This window comes from Sceloporus occidentalis, unplaced genomic scaffold, assembly GCF_023333645.1.
Source record: "Sceloporus occidentalis isolate IW3139 unplaced genomic scaffold, rSceOcc1.0.p SCAF_6, whole genome shotgun sequence".
Lineage (NCBI taxonomy): Eukaryota > Metazoa > Chordata > Lepidosauria > Squamata > Phrynosomatidae > Sceloporus > Sceloporus occidentalis.
Genome location: NW_028316986.1, coordinates 40,097,334 through 40,116,669, shown reverse-complemented (window position 1 = coordinate 40,116,669; position 19,336 = coordinate 40,097,334). Strand labels below are relative to the sequence as shown.

The 19,336-nt window shown below is 42.5% G+C and overlaps 1 protein-coding gene across 1 annotated transcript in view; it reads left to right on the top strand.

Moving 5' to 3' along the window:
- Nucleotides 1–4,489: 4,489 nt before the first annotated feature.
- Nucleotides 4,490–19,336, top strand: part of DUSP10 (dual specificity phosphatase 10) — a 64,621-nt gene continuing 49,774 nt past the window's right edge. Inside the window, exons 1-2 of the mRNA XM_089529372.1 lie at nucleotides 4,490–4,600; nucleotides 8,677–9,516. Coding sequence (XP_089385498.1) covers nucleotides 8,718–9,516 — 799 coding nt within the window. The 5' untranslated portion in view covers nucleotides 4,490–4,600; nucleotides 8,677–8,717. The remainder of the gene's footprint in view (nucleotides 4,601–8,676; nucleotides 9,517–19,336) is intronic.

Sequence of the window (19,336 nt, the reverse complement as noted above, 5' to 3'; positions counted from 1 at the left end):
AGAACTTCCTGACAGTAAGGGTTGTGCCAGGGGCTGCATAAATGGCTGGGACCAGTCGCAGGCCATGGGCCATGCATTGCCCTAATCTTTTTGTATATACAGCACTGGACAGCCAAAAAGACAAACAAATGGATCCTAGATCAGAACAAGTCAGAAATCTCCCTGGAAACCAAGATGACAAAACTGAGGCTGTTATACTTCAGACACATCATGAGATGGCACGACTCACTGGAAATGCTAGGAAAGGTGGAAGGAAATAGAAAGAGTGGAGGGCTGCATGCTAGATAGATGGACTCTATTAGGAAGGTCACTAATATGAATTTGCAGGAACTAAGCAGAGCAGTGGAGGACAGGGAGCCTTGGAGATGTCTCATCCACAGGATTGCCATGGGTCAAGATCAACTTGAGGGCAGTTAACAACAACAACAACAACAACAACAACAAACATACTGGGTAGTGTGCTGGGCCTGGCTGATTGATCTCTGGAATGGAGAAATGATCAGGGGAGTAGACTTGACTGTTTCTCCTAAGTGTTCAGTCTCATAGAGCGGAGCTAAACTAACCCTTTGGTTTTCTAAGGATCTGGCAGCAACAAAACAAATGAGGCAGAGACTAGAGCAACAGTGGCAGAAACCTCAGAGTCTGACTGAAAACAGACTAAAATCCACCTGAAGGCTTATGGTGAAGAAATAAAGGCAGAACTGCACAGAACTGTTCAGCTGAGCTGCTTTGGACGGTTCGAGATCTGATACAATTCGATCCAGAGGACAATGTAAGTCACATAACAAGTTGCTGTGAAGATTTTGCGCACCATTTTGCAGACAAAATTGTTTGCATTTGCTCTGACTTAGACACCAGAGTTGTCTAATTCCAGTGGATACAACCATGATTCCCGATTTTGTAGGTTGGTAAAATAAGTACCCAGCTTGGGGGCAATTGGCTTACAGATCGTAAACTGCTTACAGAGTGCTGAGTTCACTGATGAAATGTAAATGAAATTGCTAAATGTTATTGATGGATATTTTTCAGTTGTACAGCCTAAGGATGTGGACAGGATCATTGAAGAGGTGAGAGTCACCACATGTGTACTAGACCCTTGCCCTCCCTGGCTAATTTAACAGGCCAGAGGAGGACTGGCAGAGTGGTAAGAGAAGTGATTAATGCCTCTTTACAACAAGGCAAAGTTGTATAGAAATGCAAATGCCAATACTATTGCTATTGTTGCAACAGCTTCATTGGCTGCCAGTCCATTTCTGGGCAAAATTCAAAGAGTTGGTTTTGACCTATAAAGCCCTATAAAGCTTGGGTCCAGGTTATTTAAAGGACCATGGGGCTGTACAGAGTCGCTGTAAGTTGGAAACGACTTGAAGGCACACAAGAACAAACTCCAGTGTTATAGTCCAGCTCTCAAACCACTACTCTAAAACAAATACAATATAGTTAAAACATAAAAAACAACATTAAAATGGAATTGAGCTATTAACAACACTAAAACCAGTTGAAAACACTCCTCTCAAGACGTTCAAAGCAGTTTAACAAACAGTGCAACCAAAGTGACCCGAAGCAGCTTTATTTTGGCCTGTCTTTTTGGGCCCTATGTTTACTATTGCCTTGCTGAAACAGCAGCTAACACACATCACCACTAGGAAAGATGTAATTCCAGCAACTGATTGTAACTACAGGGCAAGCCTAGACATATATATCTAGCAGGCCTAGATATATATTACACATACAGTATATATGTGTGTGTGTAAAGAGATCTTGTAGCACCTTTGAGACTAACTGAAATGAAGAAATTGGCAGCATGAGCTTTCGTAGGCTTCAGTCTTTTGTCATCTCTGATGCATATAGAGCAGCTCATACTGCCAACGTCTTTCTTTCAGTGAATCTCAAAGGTGCTACAAGATCTATCTACTTACTGGTTCTGCACAGACTGACGTGGCTATATCCTTGAATTCTACACACACACACACACACACACACACACACACACATATATGGGAAAAAGAAGGTTATATGGGGACATCCAAACATGCAAGACTAGCCAGAAAGTTTGGATTTCCCTCTTGGCTGCTTATTCAGATTTAATTGACTGTGCAGAATGCGTACGCTATTATGCACGCATTTGCTGTTTGAGTCTCTCCCTCCCTTCCACAGACTACAAAACGTCCCAGTCATTGTGTGCCATCAGATTTAGGCATCTGCCTCTTGGCTTTATCCTTCAACTCTGGCTGCATCCACATTGCAGAAATAATCTTGTTTGATGCCACTTTAACTGCCATGGCTCCATGCTATGGAATTCTGGCTCCGCTCTGGTGCCACAACCAACTACAGTCTCCAGACTTCTATAGCATGGAGCCATGGCAATTAAAGTGGCATCAGTCCAGATTATTTCTGTAGTGCAGACGCAGCCTCCCATTGCTGATTCCCACAGGACAGATTGTTGTGTTCCTTAAAAGAAAGTTGTAGAGCCAGTGTGATGGCACACAACAACAACAGTCCAAAACATCTGGACGTCATCAAATTGCTAAGCCTATTTGTGTGTGTGTGTATTGTATATTATATGTAATATGCACACACATATATAATAAATATATATTATATAAATATATTTATTGTATATTATATATTTGCTTGCTAAGCCTATTTATGTACATGTATCTCTCTCTCTCTCTCTATATATATATATATGTATTAATTATAGATAGATATTATATACTATTATATACCTATTATAATATACATAGATATAATATAAATATATTTATTATATCATATATTTGCTTGCTAAGCCTATGCATATATACATACATAAATATATATAATATTACATATATATAGATAGTGATATTATATATATATATATCCATCTATTATATAGATAATATACATAACATAGATAGATATTATATAAATATATTTATTATAAATTATATTTTTGCTTGCTAAGCCTATTTATGTGTGTGTGTGTGTGTGTGTGTAGATTCATAGAGTTGGAAGAAACTTCAAGGGCCATCCAGTCCAAGCCCTTTTTGCCATGCAGGAAATCTCAATCAAAGCATCCCCGACAGAAGGCCATCCATCCATCCATCCATTATAGATAGATAGATTATTATATACATATAATTATTTTAACATTTTATTCTTTATTTTTAATTTTTATTGCCTTGATGTGGATGGAGAGGCCAGGTAAAAATAAAGTATCATCATCATCATCATAATCATCTCATTATTATTATTATTATTATTATTTCTGTATTATTTATTTATATTTTCTTGCTAAACCTATTTATGCGCATATATATAGATAGATAGATAGATAGATAGATATTATTATTATTATTATTATTATTATTATTATTATATATATATTTGCTTGCTGCTGTGTGGCAGAATCAAAGTCTCCTGAAGCCATTCAGTTTCTTCTGGCTGCCTTTGAGGGGGAAAAGGGGGGGATCTCGTGGAGGACAACAATTCATTCACGGATTCGTTCATTCATTGAAAAAAGGGGGGGAAACGAGTCTTAAAGGAGCAGGGAAAAGAGAGAGAGGAGCTGTAATGTAGTGCGATACCTTTCCTTTTCTTAGCCCTGCTGAAAGGGAAGGGAGAGGACTAAGGTTGTGGTTGTGGTTCTTGTTGTGTGGGTTTTTTCCATGGCCCAAAGTCACCCAGTGGGTTTCCATGGCCAAGCAAGGATTTGAACCCTGGTCCCACAGTGTTCTATTAAGTGTATTATTATGGTGCAAGTATCCGAACAACCCCCTAAGGCATTTAGTTATTACGCCTCTGAGGCTGAGAGAGCGTGACTTTCCCAATGGGTTTACATGGACTTGAACCCTGGTCTCCAGGAGGCTACACCATGCTATATCCCAGCATCTCCTAATACGTATATCCTTATCAAGCTTATGAGAGTGTGTGACCACTCAGTGGGTTTCCGTGGCCAAATCGGGATTCGAACCCTGGTCTCTGCAGAGTCATAGGCCATCTGGCTCTATATATTAAGTATCCCGAATATCCCCTAATACCTATGAGGGTTGAAAGAGTGCGACTTGCCCAATGGATATAAAGACATATGTCCCAACCGGGGTTCGAACCCCTGACCCTCAGCTTCCTAGACGAAAGCTCAAGGAACTGCGCCACGGCCGAAGTCACTGACAACTCTGCGCAGGGAAGAGTTAAGATTAAGAAGGACAACAGAAGCAGCTGTTGTTCCTCTCCGTTCCGCTCCTCCGTTTGATTGGCTGCCAATGACATCACTCCCTCCTCGGCCGGAGACACCCGGGACCCGAACCGAGAGCGACCCGAACCTCCCCTTCCCCTTTTCGGAGACCCAGGCGGCCGGCCCCGCCCCTCGGCCCGCCCTCCGCCAATCCTCGGCCTCCCCGCGAGGAGGGGGCCCGAGCGGCTTCCCTGATTGGGCCGCCTCGCCGCCTCTCTCGCCTACCGCCCCGCCCCCTTTTCGAACCTTTTACATTTACAGGGGTAGCAAAGAGAAAGTAAGTATGTTGCAGCGGGAGATCAATGAAAGCGAGTGAATGGCGGGCTGAGAGCCTTATAGAGCAACGCCGGATGCCGAAGGGAAAGAGAGCCCTGCGTTGAAGTAAGTGGGCCACTACGTCTGGCTGTCTTAAAGCTGCGTCTGCACTGCGGGAATAACACAGTTTGTTGTGCCACAACATACTGCATCTCCCAGAATTCCCTAGCCTGGAGCCAGGGCAGTTAAAGCGGTATCAAACCGGGTTATTTCTCCATGTGGATGCAGCCTTGGAAAGAAGATGCTTTTCGATTCGGGGTCATAAAACAGAGGAATGTTTGAAGTCTTTCTTCTTTCTACATCTACACTGTAGAAATAATGCAGCTTGGCACCACTTTTATAACTTCTGTGGCTCCATCCTCCAGAGTCCTGGGATTTGTAGTTTGGGGAGGGTACCAGCAGCACTCTTTTTGGGAAGAGAAGGCAACAACAACAACAAAAAGTCTTGCGAAACTACAAATCCTGGGATTTGTAGTTTGCTGGGGGCACCAGCTGTCTTTTTGGGGTAGAGAAGCTCCCCCCCCCAAAAAAAAAAAAGGTCTTGTGAAGCTACAGATCGTGGGAATTTGTAGTTTGTTGAGGGCACTGGCCCTTTTTTTGGGCAAAGGAGGTTTGTCTTGCTAAACAACAAACCTTGAGAGTTATAGTTTGGTGAGGATGCCACCCACTCTTTGGGTAAAAGAACTTGCAAAGCTATAGATCCCTGGGTTTGTAGTTTGGTGAGAGCACCAGCACTCTTTGGGCAAGAGAAAGCGAAAAGCCTTGCAAAACTACAAATCTTTCAAACAGGTAGTATTACATAATCTTAAGAGATGGTGATGATGGAATATTTATACCTGTGAACTTTATAATATGTGGATTGCAATGTCTTGAAAATGAATATATATATTTCTTTTAAAAAAACAAAAACAAAACTAGAACTCTTGAGAATCTGAAGTTTGGTGAGGGCACTGCCGCTCTGGGCGAAAGGCTTCGTCAAACTACAAAACCTTAAAATAGATAATATTATATAACATTACGGTGGTGAGGGCATCACCACTCTTTGAGCAGGGAAGGCGAAAAGCCTTGGCAAACTACAAATCCCAGGGTTCCATAGGGATGGCACTACCGCACTTACAAGTGGTATCAAACTGCATTATTTCCACAGTGTAGATGCACTCTTTTCCCCCTCCATGTTTTAAAACTTTTTTCTCCCTCTTCTGGACCTTTTCCAAAAGGATGAGAAGAAAGAGGAAAAAAAGGCTTTCCCCCTTCCTTCTATCTTTTGGGATTGCTGCAGTATTTTGGGGGGGAAGAGATCAGAGGAGTGCTTTGGAGGCTCAGCATCCTTTTCTTCCATCTATTCCCCCTCCTTTGCCCTTTTCGGTCAAGATCCTGGAATGGAGGGGATCATCATCATCATCATCATCTTCATCATTGGCTGGGATCCTTTCTGAAAAGCAGCAACAACAACAAAAGCAACAACTCCTTAGTCTGGCTTCATGGTTTGGCTGAAATATATCTATGTATCTCTATATCTCTGTATTTATACAGATATATGGCCAGTGCTGCAGAGATGCAGATCTCCCCAAGTAGCCTTTGCCTGTCTGAAGGAAGCAGAGGGCTTATCTTATCTGGCCTCTAGACATGCTACTCGGATGTTTTGAGCAATACATAATCTTCCTGGTGCCACACGTGATTGGGTTACAAAAGTACCTGCTTCTTTCTGCTTTAATTTCAAGGAGGGGGAAACGTGGTACTATTCCATTCACCTTCTGCCTCTTTTGCTTCTGTGTTCCCCATTTCTTTGAGTATTTGTCTGTTGGAGAGAGGTAGATTTGAGCTGCATCTACACTGCAGAAGTAATCTGGTTTGACACCACTTGAACTGCCACGGCTCCATGCTGTGGCATTCTGGGAGTAGTAGTTTGTCGTGGCACCAGAGGCTTCCATCTTCTCTGCTTGTTGTCCTCTTATTAGGTTGGGGAGGAGATTAGTGTGTGCACAGTGTGTGTGTGTGTGTGTGTGTCTTTGTGCCTTCAAGTTGCCTGAATTTCATGAATTTCATTGGTTTTTCTTAGGCAAGGAATCCTTCAAGGCGGTATTGTCAGGTCCTTGTGGCATTATAGAAAGAGTAAAATGTGGGAAGGGATTGACATGCCTTTAAAAGATGGAGGGATCCACATCGCTTTAAGAAGCATACTTATGAATTAGGTTGCATTGCTTATGTTATGAATGGGGACCCATGCATTCAGATAGAAAGAAGTAAATAGCAGCTCTCCTTTACTTTTGAGTGCTGTCTTGCAGCATATTGAGCTTCAAGTGAAGCAAGCTTATTCAAAAGTAAATTCCTTTCCGTTAAATGAGAATGTTGCTTTTAGATCATTGTGTTTAGACCAGCAGCCTTAAGATACTGAGTGAGTAATGCAATGCCTTAAAAAAAAAGAATGCTGTTTGACTGACCTCAGTTGGACAATGCCAAATGTCAATGTAATGGTTCACTAAATGGTGCCATAAACAAATGCAGTGGACCCTTGGTATCTGCTGAGGTTTGGTTCCAGGACCCCAGGTGGATACCAAAATCCATGGATGCTTAAGTCCTATTAAATACAATGGCACAGTGAAACCCCTTATATAAAATAGCAAAATCAAGGTTTGCTTTGGGAATTTATATTATTTTTGAACACTTTCAGGCCATGGATGGTTGAATCCATGGATAAAAAAACTCGGTGAATACAGAGGGCTTACTGTATCTATTATGATCTTTCATGGTAGACTGTGGTGGGGGAAGACTGGAATGGACCTCTGACCTAAGAAGAGGGAGAGCCTTCTTCTGCTGCCCACCTCATGTAGGATTGCAGATACAAGGTGGTAAAAAGTAGGATTGTTGATATTTTAAGGTTTGGATATTCCTGAGTTGTTAGTATCAGAGGGTGGTGTTAGCACCTGAAGATAGTGCAGTTCTAAAATAAGCTTCCTGCTCATAAGGGATGCATGCCATCCTCTGTTTCTTATCTTCTTGTTCTTTTCAGCATGTATTCAGATTAGTGGAGAGCTTCTTGAGGATTTTTTTAAAATGTAGTTTGCTAGGGAGAAAGTTATAACATAATCCCAAGCCAAATTAGGTTTCCTTGCATTTTATTTGTTGTTACCATCACACTGGTAGTTCTGGAATACTTCATTTCCAAAGGCAGTAGAGAATGTATGAGGGAAGGATCTTTTCTCTGATGGACTTCATTCCCTTAGAGTGCAAGAGAAGTGAACTCATTTGCTGGAATTGTCTGATGTTATCTGCCTGCAAGCTCCTTGGTGCTCCCCACCTCCTATATGGATTATTTGGGTTATTCTTCTCAGGCCTATCAAATGTCTGAAACCACAAATAATGCATTCTGCAAGGTGTATAAATTATGTCAATTAAAATCGCCGTAACCTCTCCCTCTTTCATCTTTTGCATAACTTGTTACATAATATTTACTATTTTGCAACTTCTGTTGGGAAGGGAGGGCAAGAAGCTATCCAGGTCACTGAAGCCCTCCACTCAGTGGAAAGCTTATTCAGCAACTGTTCTGATACTTTACTGTGCATTGCTCACTTACTCTTGGGCATAGCTGTGCTATTTGCAAGGACTACAAAGCCACTCTTTTTATTTTGATGCAAGCTATGATTCTTAAGAAGCAGGATTCTGTGCCAAAGTGCACACTTTCCCCATGCACCTACCCAGTTGCAGCAGATACACACTGTTGTGGCTTGCCATAGTGGAAAGGTTAGGATGGTTGAGCTTCTCACTCCCTTCTAAATGATCTCTGATGTCTTCTAAAAAGTGACACAGATAATAGTATTCCTCCTGTTCTAGGCCAAGGAACAATAGGTAGTCAAAATGTCTCCATTTTATTTGGTGTTACAGGGAGAAAAAAAAACACCCTGGATTGTGTTTGGAATGGCTCAGGGCAGGGAATGTGTGGCCTTCCAGATATCCATTAATGACTTCTCCCATAATCTGTCATCACTGCCATGCTGCCTGAAGCTTATGGAAATTACAGTACAACAACATCTGGAAGGTCACATGTTTCCCCACCCTAAGACACTGCAAGTTTAAGGATGAAATCCATTCATCATGAAATACCCTGTTATTGTTCTAATGTTTTTTTTCCTCCTTTTTAACAGAGAGCTTGAATTCCTTTTGACTTGCTATTCTCAGCCTCCTCATGCCTCCATCTCCACTAGACGACAGGGTAGTAGTGGCACTCTCCAGGCCTGTAAGACCTCAGGATCTCAACCTTTCCTTAGACTCCACCTACCTTGAATCTGCCTCTTCCACCAGCGAGAGCCACGTGAGTCTCCTTAGCACTGCTGTTGTGTCCCTCAAGGCTTCTAATCTCACGTATATGCCCTCATCCAACGGCTCTGCCCGCTCCCTGAGTTGTGGATGCAGCAGTGCCAGTTGCTGCAGTGTGGCAACGTACGACAAGGACAATCAGGCCCAAACTCAAGCCAGCACCAGCAGCACCTCTGCCAACGTAGGAACCTCGACCACTTGCCCTGCGAACCAAATGGTCAACAACAATGAGAACTCTGGCACTTTGAGTCCCTCGAGTGGAGTAGGGAGTCCTGTCTCAGGCCCAACAAAATCCTTGGCTAGCATCAAAATAATCTATCCCAATGATCTGGCTAAAAAGATGACCAAATGTACCAAAAGCCACCAAGGGCCCGTCATCATTGATTGTCGGCCATTCATGGAGTACAACAAGAGCCACATCCAGGGAGCTGTTCACATCAACTGCTCTGATAAGATCAGCCGGAGGAGGCTTCAGCAGGGCAAGATCACTGTCTTGGACTTGATCTCTTGCCGGGAAGGCAAGGACTCCTTCAAGAGGATCTTTTCCAAAGAAATTGTTGTTTATGATGAGAATACCAATGAGCCAAGCAGAGTAATACCTTCGCAGCCATTGCACATAGTGCTGGAGTCTCTTAAGCGGGAAGGCAAGGAACCACTGGTTCTAAAAGGTAATTATAACCAATTTTTCTTCTACTTTCCATTTCTTCTCTCTCTGTGATGTTAGGAAGTCTTGTTTTACTATGCCACCAAAAGGTAAACACCTTAGAGGTGATGATAGTACTTCATAAACAAAGGGGATATTATAAAAGGGAGAATGATTATAAGGTTAATCCACAGGGATTGTAATGCGGTGTCTTTCCTTTGGACTGATAAATGTTCAGAATGTGGTATGCATATTTTTGAGTTTCACAGAACTCTACTCAGGCTGGATGGTTAACATATAATATGTGGGCAATGTTTAAAAATGGAGACTGTTTCAAGTTAACTCTTGTCCACATTTTCTTTTAATCTTAAAATGGAAATGGACTCTTTCAAAACATTGTGATTTACAGAGAGGCATGCTGTTTGACAGAAGCAAATGAAGAATTTCCTTTTTGAGAAATAAAATAGGAGAAAAACAAATAAACAGTAATTCAGAGAGTCCTTGGCAGTAAACTGTGCCCTGTAATCTCTTTGACATTCAAGTAAAAAACAATATGGTAGCCCTGATATTAGCAATGCCAGAGATTGATTTGAGAGTATGCCTAAGGTCCAAAATCAATAGAAGTCAAATAAGGTAATGTTAATATGCCTAGGAAGCATGGACATCTCTGAGTGAAGGGGAATATGCCTCCCCCAGCCTAGGTGGTGACCTTCAGCCTTACTCCCATTTTCATTTTTTAAAAGACCAGTTCTCTTCCAGGAGTCAGGCTAGTTGTGCAGGTATGATTCTTTCCAGTTGTTTTGTCAGAAACTATAGTAGGCTGGAGTAGCCTACCACTGTTTGCAACAAAGAAGATCAAACCATAGCAATCGTCGGCACACTTGTTTTCTGGAAAAGAAACTTCCTGGTTCATTTTAAAGCTTTTGCTTTGTTTTCCTTGGTGGAGGAGTGGCTCATAGAGTGCAATTCAGAAATCCAGGATTTTGTGTAGATATGGCAGGGCAAGTATTATTTAAAAAAAAAAAAAAGAAAAGAAAAAGGTAACACTGGGGAAGGAACTCATGATCTGTTCAGTACAAGTACAGTGTTTTATTATATGCCAAATATTAAATTCTTGTTGTCACCACCACCCCCAGTTTATAAATGTTCTTAAAAATTATCCTGCCAGAGCAGTTATTCCATCATCAGTGGTGTATAAAGGGTGTCTGTGGCTGAGAGATGGTTGGTTATGCAAGTGCTGCAAACTGCTGTTGTACCCAGGATTGTTTCACCCGTTTGTTTGAAGGTGGGATGTTATAGTGGGTGACAACCCTGTAGCCCATTGTTGTTCAGTTTACTGGCTTGTTGGATTATAGTAGGCAAACATATGGGAAGTGTCTGCAAAAGTTGACTGTAGTAGCAGTGCAACTAATTCATGCTGGAGCAGAGCAGAGCTTTGCTGATCTGCAACCTGGAACTGATAGCAGCCACTATTTTAGTAAAACCTGTTTACCAATGGATTTTTCTTAAAAGTGTATGAAAGAGAGCTCTATAAACCTGTATTAAGACCTGTTGATAGAAGAAGGTGACTGAACACATTTCCCTGCAACAATGCTGGGTTTTTCTGATCAGGTAACTATCGTGTAGATATAGGGTTGGATGGTTGGGGAAAGAACAATAGTTAAAAGGTATAAAGGTATACTTAGTCATATCAGGGTCATGGGTTGAATCTCTGGCATCTCCAGGCAGATGCCAGAGATTGGGGACATGATCCTCTCAAACTATGGAAGCCAATGCTGGTTAGTGAAGGCAGTAATGAGCGACAGTAGTCAGGGTGGGGAAAGGAAGGCATTGTTCCCCCGATAAATTTTACTTCACTACACAGATTTCTAGCCATTGCAATAAATAAAAACTTCAGTTGAACATTTAGAATTTTACTTCTCCATGGCTATATACCTGGCTCTCACCAAACGTCAGTCAACATGAATATTGTCAGGAGTTATGTGTTGTCGAAGACATAGGAAGGGCATTGGATTGCCTACTGTTACTTTAGAGAGAAGTTGGCACTAAAGAGGTCCCAGTTTCACATGTAGGTAAGTGGTCCTGAGTAGAAGGGCTAAAGAAGACTTGATCAAGAGCTGCTCCTAGTTGAAGTTATTCATAAACTATTTTCTAAGGTCATGTCCTCACAAAGTAATGCAGAGAAGACTGTTACAAGATACGTGATTTAGGAAAATGAAACCTGCTGTGAGTCATACTAGCCTTTCACATTTTCAAGAAAAACCTCATAGAATCTTAGAACCACAGAGTTGGAAGAGACCACAAGGGCCATCCAGTCCAACTCCTTGCCATGCAGGAACTCTCAATCAGAGCATCCCCAACAGATGGCCACCAGCCTCTGTTAAATGACCTCTAAGGAAGGGAGTGTGTTCCACTGTCGAATAGCCATTACTGTCAAGAAGTTCCTCCTAATGTTGAGGTGGAATCTCTTTTCCTGCAGTTTGCATCCACTGTTTCGTGTCCTATTCTCTGAAGTAGCAGAAAACAAGGTTGCTCCCTCCTCAATATGACATTCTTCAAGTATTTAAACAGGGCCATCATATCACCTTTTAAACCTCTCTTCTCCAGACTAAACATCCCTAGCTCCCTGAGTCGTTCCTCATAGGGCAAGGTTTCCAGACCCTTCACCATTTTAGTCACCCTCCTTTGGACACTCCAGTTTCTCAATGTCCTTTTTTGAACTGTGGTGCCCAGAACTGGACATAGTATTCCAGGTGGGGCCTGACCAAAGCAAAATACAGTGGAACTATTACTTCCCTTGATCTAGACACTATACTTCTATTGATGCAGCCTAAAATTGCATTGGCCTTTTTAGCTGCCGCATCACCTCCAGTGAAGAGAGATGATGGGACATTCCCAAAATAATCCAGTTTGACACCACTTTAACAAACCTGGCTCAGTGCTAGTGAATCCTGGGAATTGTAGTATGTATTGTCTGCAGAGGTCTGATAGAGAAGGTTAACTGCAGTTCCTAGAATTCCCTAGCATTGAGGCAGGGCAGTTAAAGCAGTGTCAAACTGGATTATTTCTGCAGTGTGGTTTGGCCTAATGTCAAGTTCTTCTCAAAGACCCATGCTGAAGCCATTAAGCTCAGTTGAACCAGTAGGAAGTTGCATAACTGGGGTGGCAGGGATCACCACCATGTAAGTTTTGTTTCTTGGACTTACTAGCCTAACAATTTGACCAGTGGGCATAGGAACCCAAGGAGATCTGAATGTGCAAGCAGGATTGCATATCTGATGATGGTCTTTGGTAGACAACAGCAGGCTATGTGTACTAATAGGTTGGCTCGGTATAAGGCCAATTACTTTTATATTTCCCCATGTTTTCACATAGTACCTGGAGTGCATTGTCATTATCCATTTGTATGGAATGGTTTACCTTTCTCAGGTATAGATTCAATACAAAAACTAGATTTAATTCTACTAGATTTAAAGCAGGGGTAGGCAACCATTTTGAGCCGGGGGCTGGGTTGCTGTCCCTCAGACAACTGGGGGGCCGAAGCCAAAAAATAAATAATTAAATATTTTTTAAAAAAATTTAAATAAATAAATAAACTGGGACAAATGTAGGACAACATTTTCAAATGGTGGGCACTTTTTTAAAAAAGTGGAGGACACGCAAAAAAATTTGCTGATTTTTTTAAAAAATGTTAATATAAATGCATGTTTCTGAGGCGTCTATAGACAATTGCTCCCCTTGCCCCTGCGCGTGAGAGGCCAAAGGCCCCAGCGGCAATCGGTGGCAGGACTGGGCTGGGGCCGGTCCCAAGGCCTCGCCAGGCCGCATCCGGCCCGCGGGCCGCAGGTTGCCTACTCCTGATTTAAAGAATTGTACAAAGATACCAATGAGTCTCCTTTATACAAAATGCTTGGAACCAGATTATCTTTTTTTTTTGGATTTTTACTTTTTTTAATCCCTGTAAAGTATTTGCCTATGCGTACTTAATTAGATAACTTGGAGATGGGATCCAACTCTAAACACAAAATTCATTTTAGACAAAATATTATAATATAATATTTTTGTGCACGCAATAAAGTTTGTGTACATTCAGCCAGTAGAAAGCAAAGGTGTCATGATCTCAGCCGCTCATAAAAAAAATTCTGGATTTTGAATATTTTGGATTTTGGAATTCTAAATAAGGGAGACTCAGCTTGTAGTTTGACTCAAAGTAAAACAAAACTTTCTCTTACTAGAACAACAACACAGAGGATATGTATGTACTGTATTGAGAACTTTGTTCCTAATATTGTTAGAATGTTAGAATATTGTAAGCCATTCTGAGCATTTTTTTTTTACTGGACAAAGCAGAGTAAATATATTTATATGTTCATTATATATGTATGCTCCTCATGTGCTCAACCTATGGCTCAGTTATGTTTGTGCTGTTGCTTCTTTCAGTGAGTAACCCCTGATCAGAGTTTAAGGTTATACAGTGGCCTAAAATTACATCTCCATCTTATCAGGCTGTCAGATTGGGACTTTCCCAGGCCCTAAAGTATCAGCACCAAACCCTGAGCTCTAGGGATGACACCTTGCAAAGTCACCAGAGTGTGGCTTTGGTGATGTCATTAAGCATCATGAGCATCAACCAGTTGACAAGAGCAGCAGTTCTTAACCTCTTCTTTACCATGGACCCCCTTTAAATATCTTTTTTTGCTGTAGACCACCAAGATTTAACTCAAGATTTAAAACTCTAAAGTGCATTAGATATTTAAAATTTCTCATCAAAATTCTTCAACTTGGGAGAGAATGGATAAATAAGTAAATTAACACATACACTCATTTTATATTCATGCTTGCTGGGCATGCATATGCACATGCATGAGATGCAGAGGGATCAAGCTATCTTCTCCTTCCTCCACCCTGTGCACTGTTTTGGTGTGTGCAGGGACCAGTTCCTGAAGGCAGACAAACATATACACTCATGTATACACACATGTATGTAATACACTCCTCCATTTACAAACATCCTGTCACTCTCCATTTTTAAGCATGTGGTTGAACCCAACATGCCTTGAGAGGACAAAAGGAAGAGAGTTGGCTTTTGTAGACACCCAGAGAGGACATTGTGTGCCCCCCCCCAAAAAAGGGTCTGTGGACCACAGGTTAAGAACAACTGACTTTTGTTGCTGTGAGCCTTCAAGTGATTTCTGACTTATGGTGACCCTCAGGGAGTTTCTTGGCAGTATTTGTTCAGAGGAGGTTTCCCATTGCCTTCCCTTAAGACTGAGAGAATGTGACTTGCCCAAGGTCACCCAGTGGATTTCATTGCTGAGCTGGGGGTCAAACCCTAGTTTCCAGAGTTGCAGTCTAACACTCAAACCACTTTAAATTAAAAAAAACAAAAACTACACTTGATCTTAGCGAAAAGGCCGAGAAATATTTGATGTCTGTCCCTTTTTATTTTAAGCTGATTTTATATTGGATCTGTGGCCCATAATAAATATTTTGATTTTGATTTGAAATTAAAAAACAACACCAAGTCTAACCAATAAAGACAACACACGCACCCTCTATCTTTTCAAGGCTGTGCTCTCACCCTGAAATACCTTCCTTTCATCCTGAGGACCATAGAAGAAGGGCCAGGTTCCAGGAATTTGGTTGGGGAGTGACTCTAAGATCTGAGAAGCCTGCTTTTTTCCCAGTTCAGTATCAAAGTATCTTTGCATTCAGAACTTTGATACTGAACGAGGGTGCAAAGTGGCACAAAATTCCCAAGAAAGAGTGCCTTTGGCCACTTTGAAATGCATTGATGTGAGCAGATTAAAGGTTCAAGGTGGAGTTCCTTCTGGTGCTCCATTTGTGAGGAAGAGAAGCAGAGGAATGTTGAAAGAAATTCACAACCCCTTTCCCTCCAATTTCAGCCACAGCATGAAGGCCTCACCTCTATTGTTTTCTAAAAACAATTGTTAGGGAGACCAGCACAGAAGGTAAGGAGGCCTCTCTGTTTCATACACATTAAAAGTGTTTAAGATTCATTTCTGCCTTTCTATACAGCATGTGGTATTTATTTCTGGAACAGAATGTGGAAACTGACATAAGAGGCAATGGGGGGGGGGGGGGGAGAGTAGTGGAACAGCCTTGCTTCAAAATAAGCCAGGCTCCTTTGCAAAGGCTGGGTAAAAGGTGCACCTGTGCATATAGTCCCTCAAGGCTGTTTGTGCCCCCTAAAGGTCTCCTATGCCTAGGGATGCCATAACCCGGCGGCTCCTGTGACAATCATGTTTTTGGGGGAACCTGGCCTGCCCTGGCCTGGTTCCCCCTAAATCCTGGGTTTGGGCCCGGCCTCTGGGCCGCCGCAAATGCGGCTGGCGCTGGCCGGCCACCCACCTCCTCCTCCTCCTCCTTGGCTGCGCTGCCCTCCTCCTCCTCCAATCCTCCTCCTCCTTCTTCTGCGCAGCTGCTGCGCCAACCGTGGCGCTTGCCCGGGCAGCAGCCGGCAGCAGTGCGCGCTCGCCCCTGTTGCACACCTGCGCGCGGGGCTTAAAAAGGAGTGCGTGTCCCCAAAGCTGTCTGGCCAATGGCAGAAGAGCGGGGGCTGGCCTGTTTCCAGCCCCAGTCTGCCATTGGCCAGCGAGCTTTGGAGGAGAAGGAGGAGGAGGACTGGGAGGAGGAGGACCGAGGAGGATAGGCCTCTGGGCCAGGGGGAGGGAAAAGCGCTATTTCCTGGCGTGAAATTCAACCAACGATGAGGAGGAGGAGGAGGAAGAAGTAAGAGGAAGAAGAGGAGGAGGATGAGGAAGAAGAGGAGGAGGAGGCGGAGGAAGTAAGATGAAGAAGGGGAGGAGGAGGAGGAGGAAGGGGAGGAGAAGGAGGAGGAGGAAGAAGAAGAGGAGGATAAGGAGGAAGTAAGAGGAGGAGGAGGAAGAAGAAGTAAGAGGAAGAAGGGGAGGAGGAGGAAGTAAGAGGAGGAGGAGGAGGAAGAAGTAAGAGGAAGAAGAGGAGGAGGAGGAGGAGGAGGAAGTAAGAGGAAGAAGGGGAGGAGGATGGGGAAGAAGAGGAGGAGGAGGAGGAGGAGGAGGAGGAGGAGGAAGAAGTAAGAGGAAGAAGAGGAGAAGGAGGAGGAGGTGGCTGCCCATTTCCAAAGGTTTATTTCCCTCAAAGTGTCTTTTTTGTGTATTTTTGGTGCTTTTAATGCTAACAGGTCTACCTTGTTTTAAAAATGATAGTGATGATGAATGGAATGGAGGGGGGTGGTTTGGCCAGAAAGGGAAGTACATTTCTGCCATCTGTCTAGGAATAATGCCCAAATGTCCTCCATTTTGATCATGCCTAAGAAACATGCATTTATATTAACATTTTTTTTAAAAAATCATCAAAATTTTTTCATGTGTCCTCCTTTTTTTTTTTTTTAAAAAAAAAGTGTCCTACATTTGAAAATGTTATCTTACATTTGTCCCAGTTTGGAGGTCCTGACTTATGGCAACCCTACCTATGCCTCCATTTTTTTTTGTAATTTTGGGCTCTAAAAATGAGCAATAGCACCTTTAGGTGGTAAGAGGTAAATTTTGTTATGTTTCCCTCAACACTTTTAGGTCTGTATGGCTTTCCCCTCCAAAATGGAAGTGATGTCTAGCCACTTCCAGTTTTGACATAAGATTCCTCCTGAGCCTAAAATAGCTAAATAACTAAGGACTTTATCACATGGGGAGAAACTGGGGGTTTAAAAGGCATTTTACCAGAACATTTGTGCAATTGTGAGAAAGATTTTCCCACATATCGCGCTTAGAGAGGACTTATCCCTGGAAGAACAGGAATGCTCCAGCAACAAATCATTCATGAGATTTCCCTGTGAATGATTTGTTGCTGGAGCATTCCTAGTTCTTCCCAAGATAAGTCATCTTTAATTGAGACATCATGGGAAAACCATTCCCACTATCAAGCAAATGTCCCTTTTTAATGCCTTTCTAAACCCCCAATTTCCCCCATGTGATAAAGTCCAGAGAGAAATGGCCTCCTAGAGTGCATGAGGAAAGCTTCTAAGGCAGTGATGGTGAACCTTTTAGAGGCTGTGTGCCCAAACTGCAACCCCAAAACCATTTATTAATTGCAAAGTGCCATGTCCCTCTGGCTTTCTAGTAACAAACTCTGGCAAACTCTGTGCTGGGGCGACGGCACATGTGCCCACAGAGAGGGCTCTGAGTGCCACCTCTGGCACGCGTGCCATAGGTTCGCCATCACTGTTCTAAGGAATGCTTTTTTGGTGGTGTCACTCTCTTTCTCTCTCTCTCTCTCTCTCTCTCTGTGTGTGTGTGTGTGTGTGTGGTGGGGTGGCTCTCAGAAGTCCAGTGAGCATGGTGATTTGTGAAAACTCCTTTGTGTTGCATCTGTTGAAAAGTAGAAGGATGGCCTTGTCCATGCCAAGCATTGATGAAAAGTGTCTGGTTTGAGGTGTTTTGTTTTTATAGAATTTGGAAAAGCTACTGTTTTGAATTCTGGCTCCCAGAATACCCCCACAAGTTTGTCTATGGGATTCTGACAGTTGTATTCCAAAAAAGCACTTTTCTAAGCTCCTTCCTTCCTTCCTTTTCCCTTCCTTCTGCACATATTATATATTGCGTAAGAATGGTTAATAAACTGTTTAATTTCACTTTGCACATGCCTGTGATACTTATTGCCTTCCAAATCTTCTCACATGTTAGAAGAATTTACTATGTGGGGATTTGGGAGGAGAAAGGTAGCTCCTGTGTAAACATCCAAAATGTGGTGGGCGATGTCTGATCCGCCAGATGTGATTGGATTGCAGATCCAAGAATTCTCGCTTATGCTGCCTAGGGCTGACAGGAGCTGCATTGCAACAACATCTGGCTACCTACACCCTTAATGCCCTACAGAAGTAACCTCTGACATCTGCAGAAGGCCCTTCATCCAAAAGAGCCTTAGAATTAATCTGCACTGCAGAAATAATGCAATTTGACACTCCTTTGACAGCCATGGCTCAATGCTATGGAATTCTGAGATTTGTAGTTTTGTGAGATAGCCTTCTTTGATGCCACAATAAACTACAGATCTCAGCATTCCATAAGATGAAGGTATGCTAGTTAAAGTAATGCCAGACTGCATTAATTCTACAGTTTGGCAGCAGCCTTGCATTCTTTGAGTAAAACATTTAAACACCTTCACCTTGAGTTCCCTGGTGGAAAAGAAGTGTTATATATGTGTACTAAATAAAAGCCTCCCTTGACAAGCAAAACAGGGGCAGTCTTTTATTAGACATAAACATATTGAGCATATGCATGAGCAACTGTAGTCCTAATTACTAAAAGTTATACCAGCTAAGAATTTCACTGTATTTAGTGTCAGTTGAGGCCAATAAAAGTTCATTGCATTGTTTCAGTGGTTTGCTTGTTATCGGAAGAACAGTGTGAGAGCTGAGATGATAGATAATAGCAGTTGTTACTGCTTTTCGAATGGATCTCTTTCTCTGACTAATTTTCACAGCCTCAGAGCAACCCAACAATATATAATATTTTTAAGCCCATGTTTCTCTGTGCTGGAACCTCGCCTGTTGGAATACCAAGGTCTCAGGGATCTGAATGGAAGGTTTATACACTGGCTGAAAGAGCTACAAGAAGTCCAAACTCTCAGGAAGGGGAGAAATACAAGTTCCTTGGAGTATGAGAAACTAGATTCGGGTTCTCTCTTAGGTTGCCAAATCCACCAATTGCATCATTTGCAGTCCCAAACGTCACCCTGCAAAAGCTGCTCTGGCCCTGTTCTGAAGCTAGGAGTTTTAAAATTAGCCCAAAGCATTTAACAGCTTGATTTAAAGGAGCTTGAGAAGTGAGGTGGGGGATTATTTT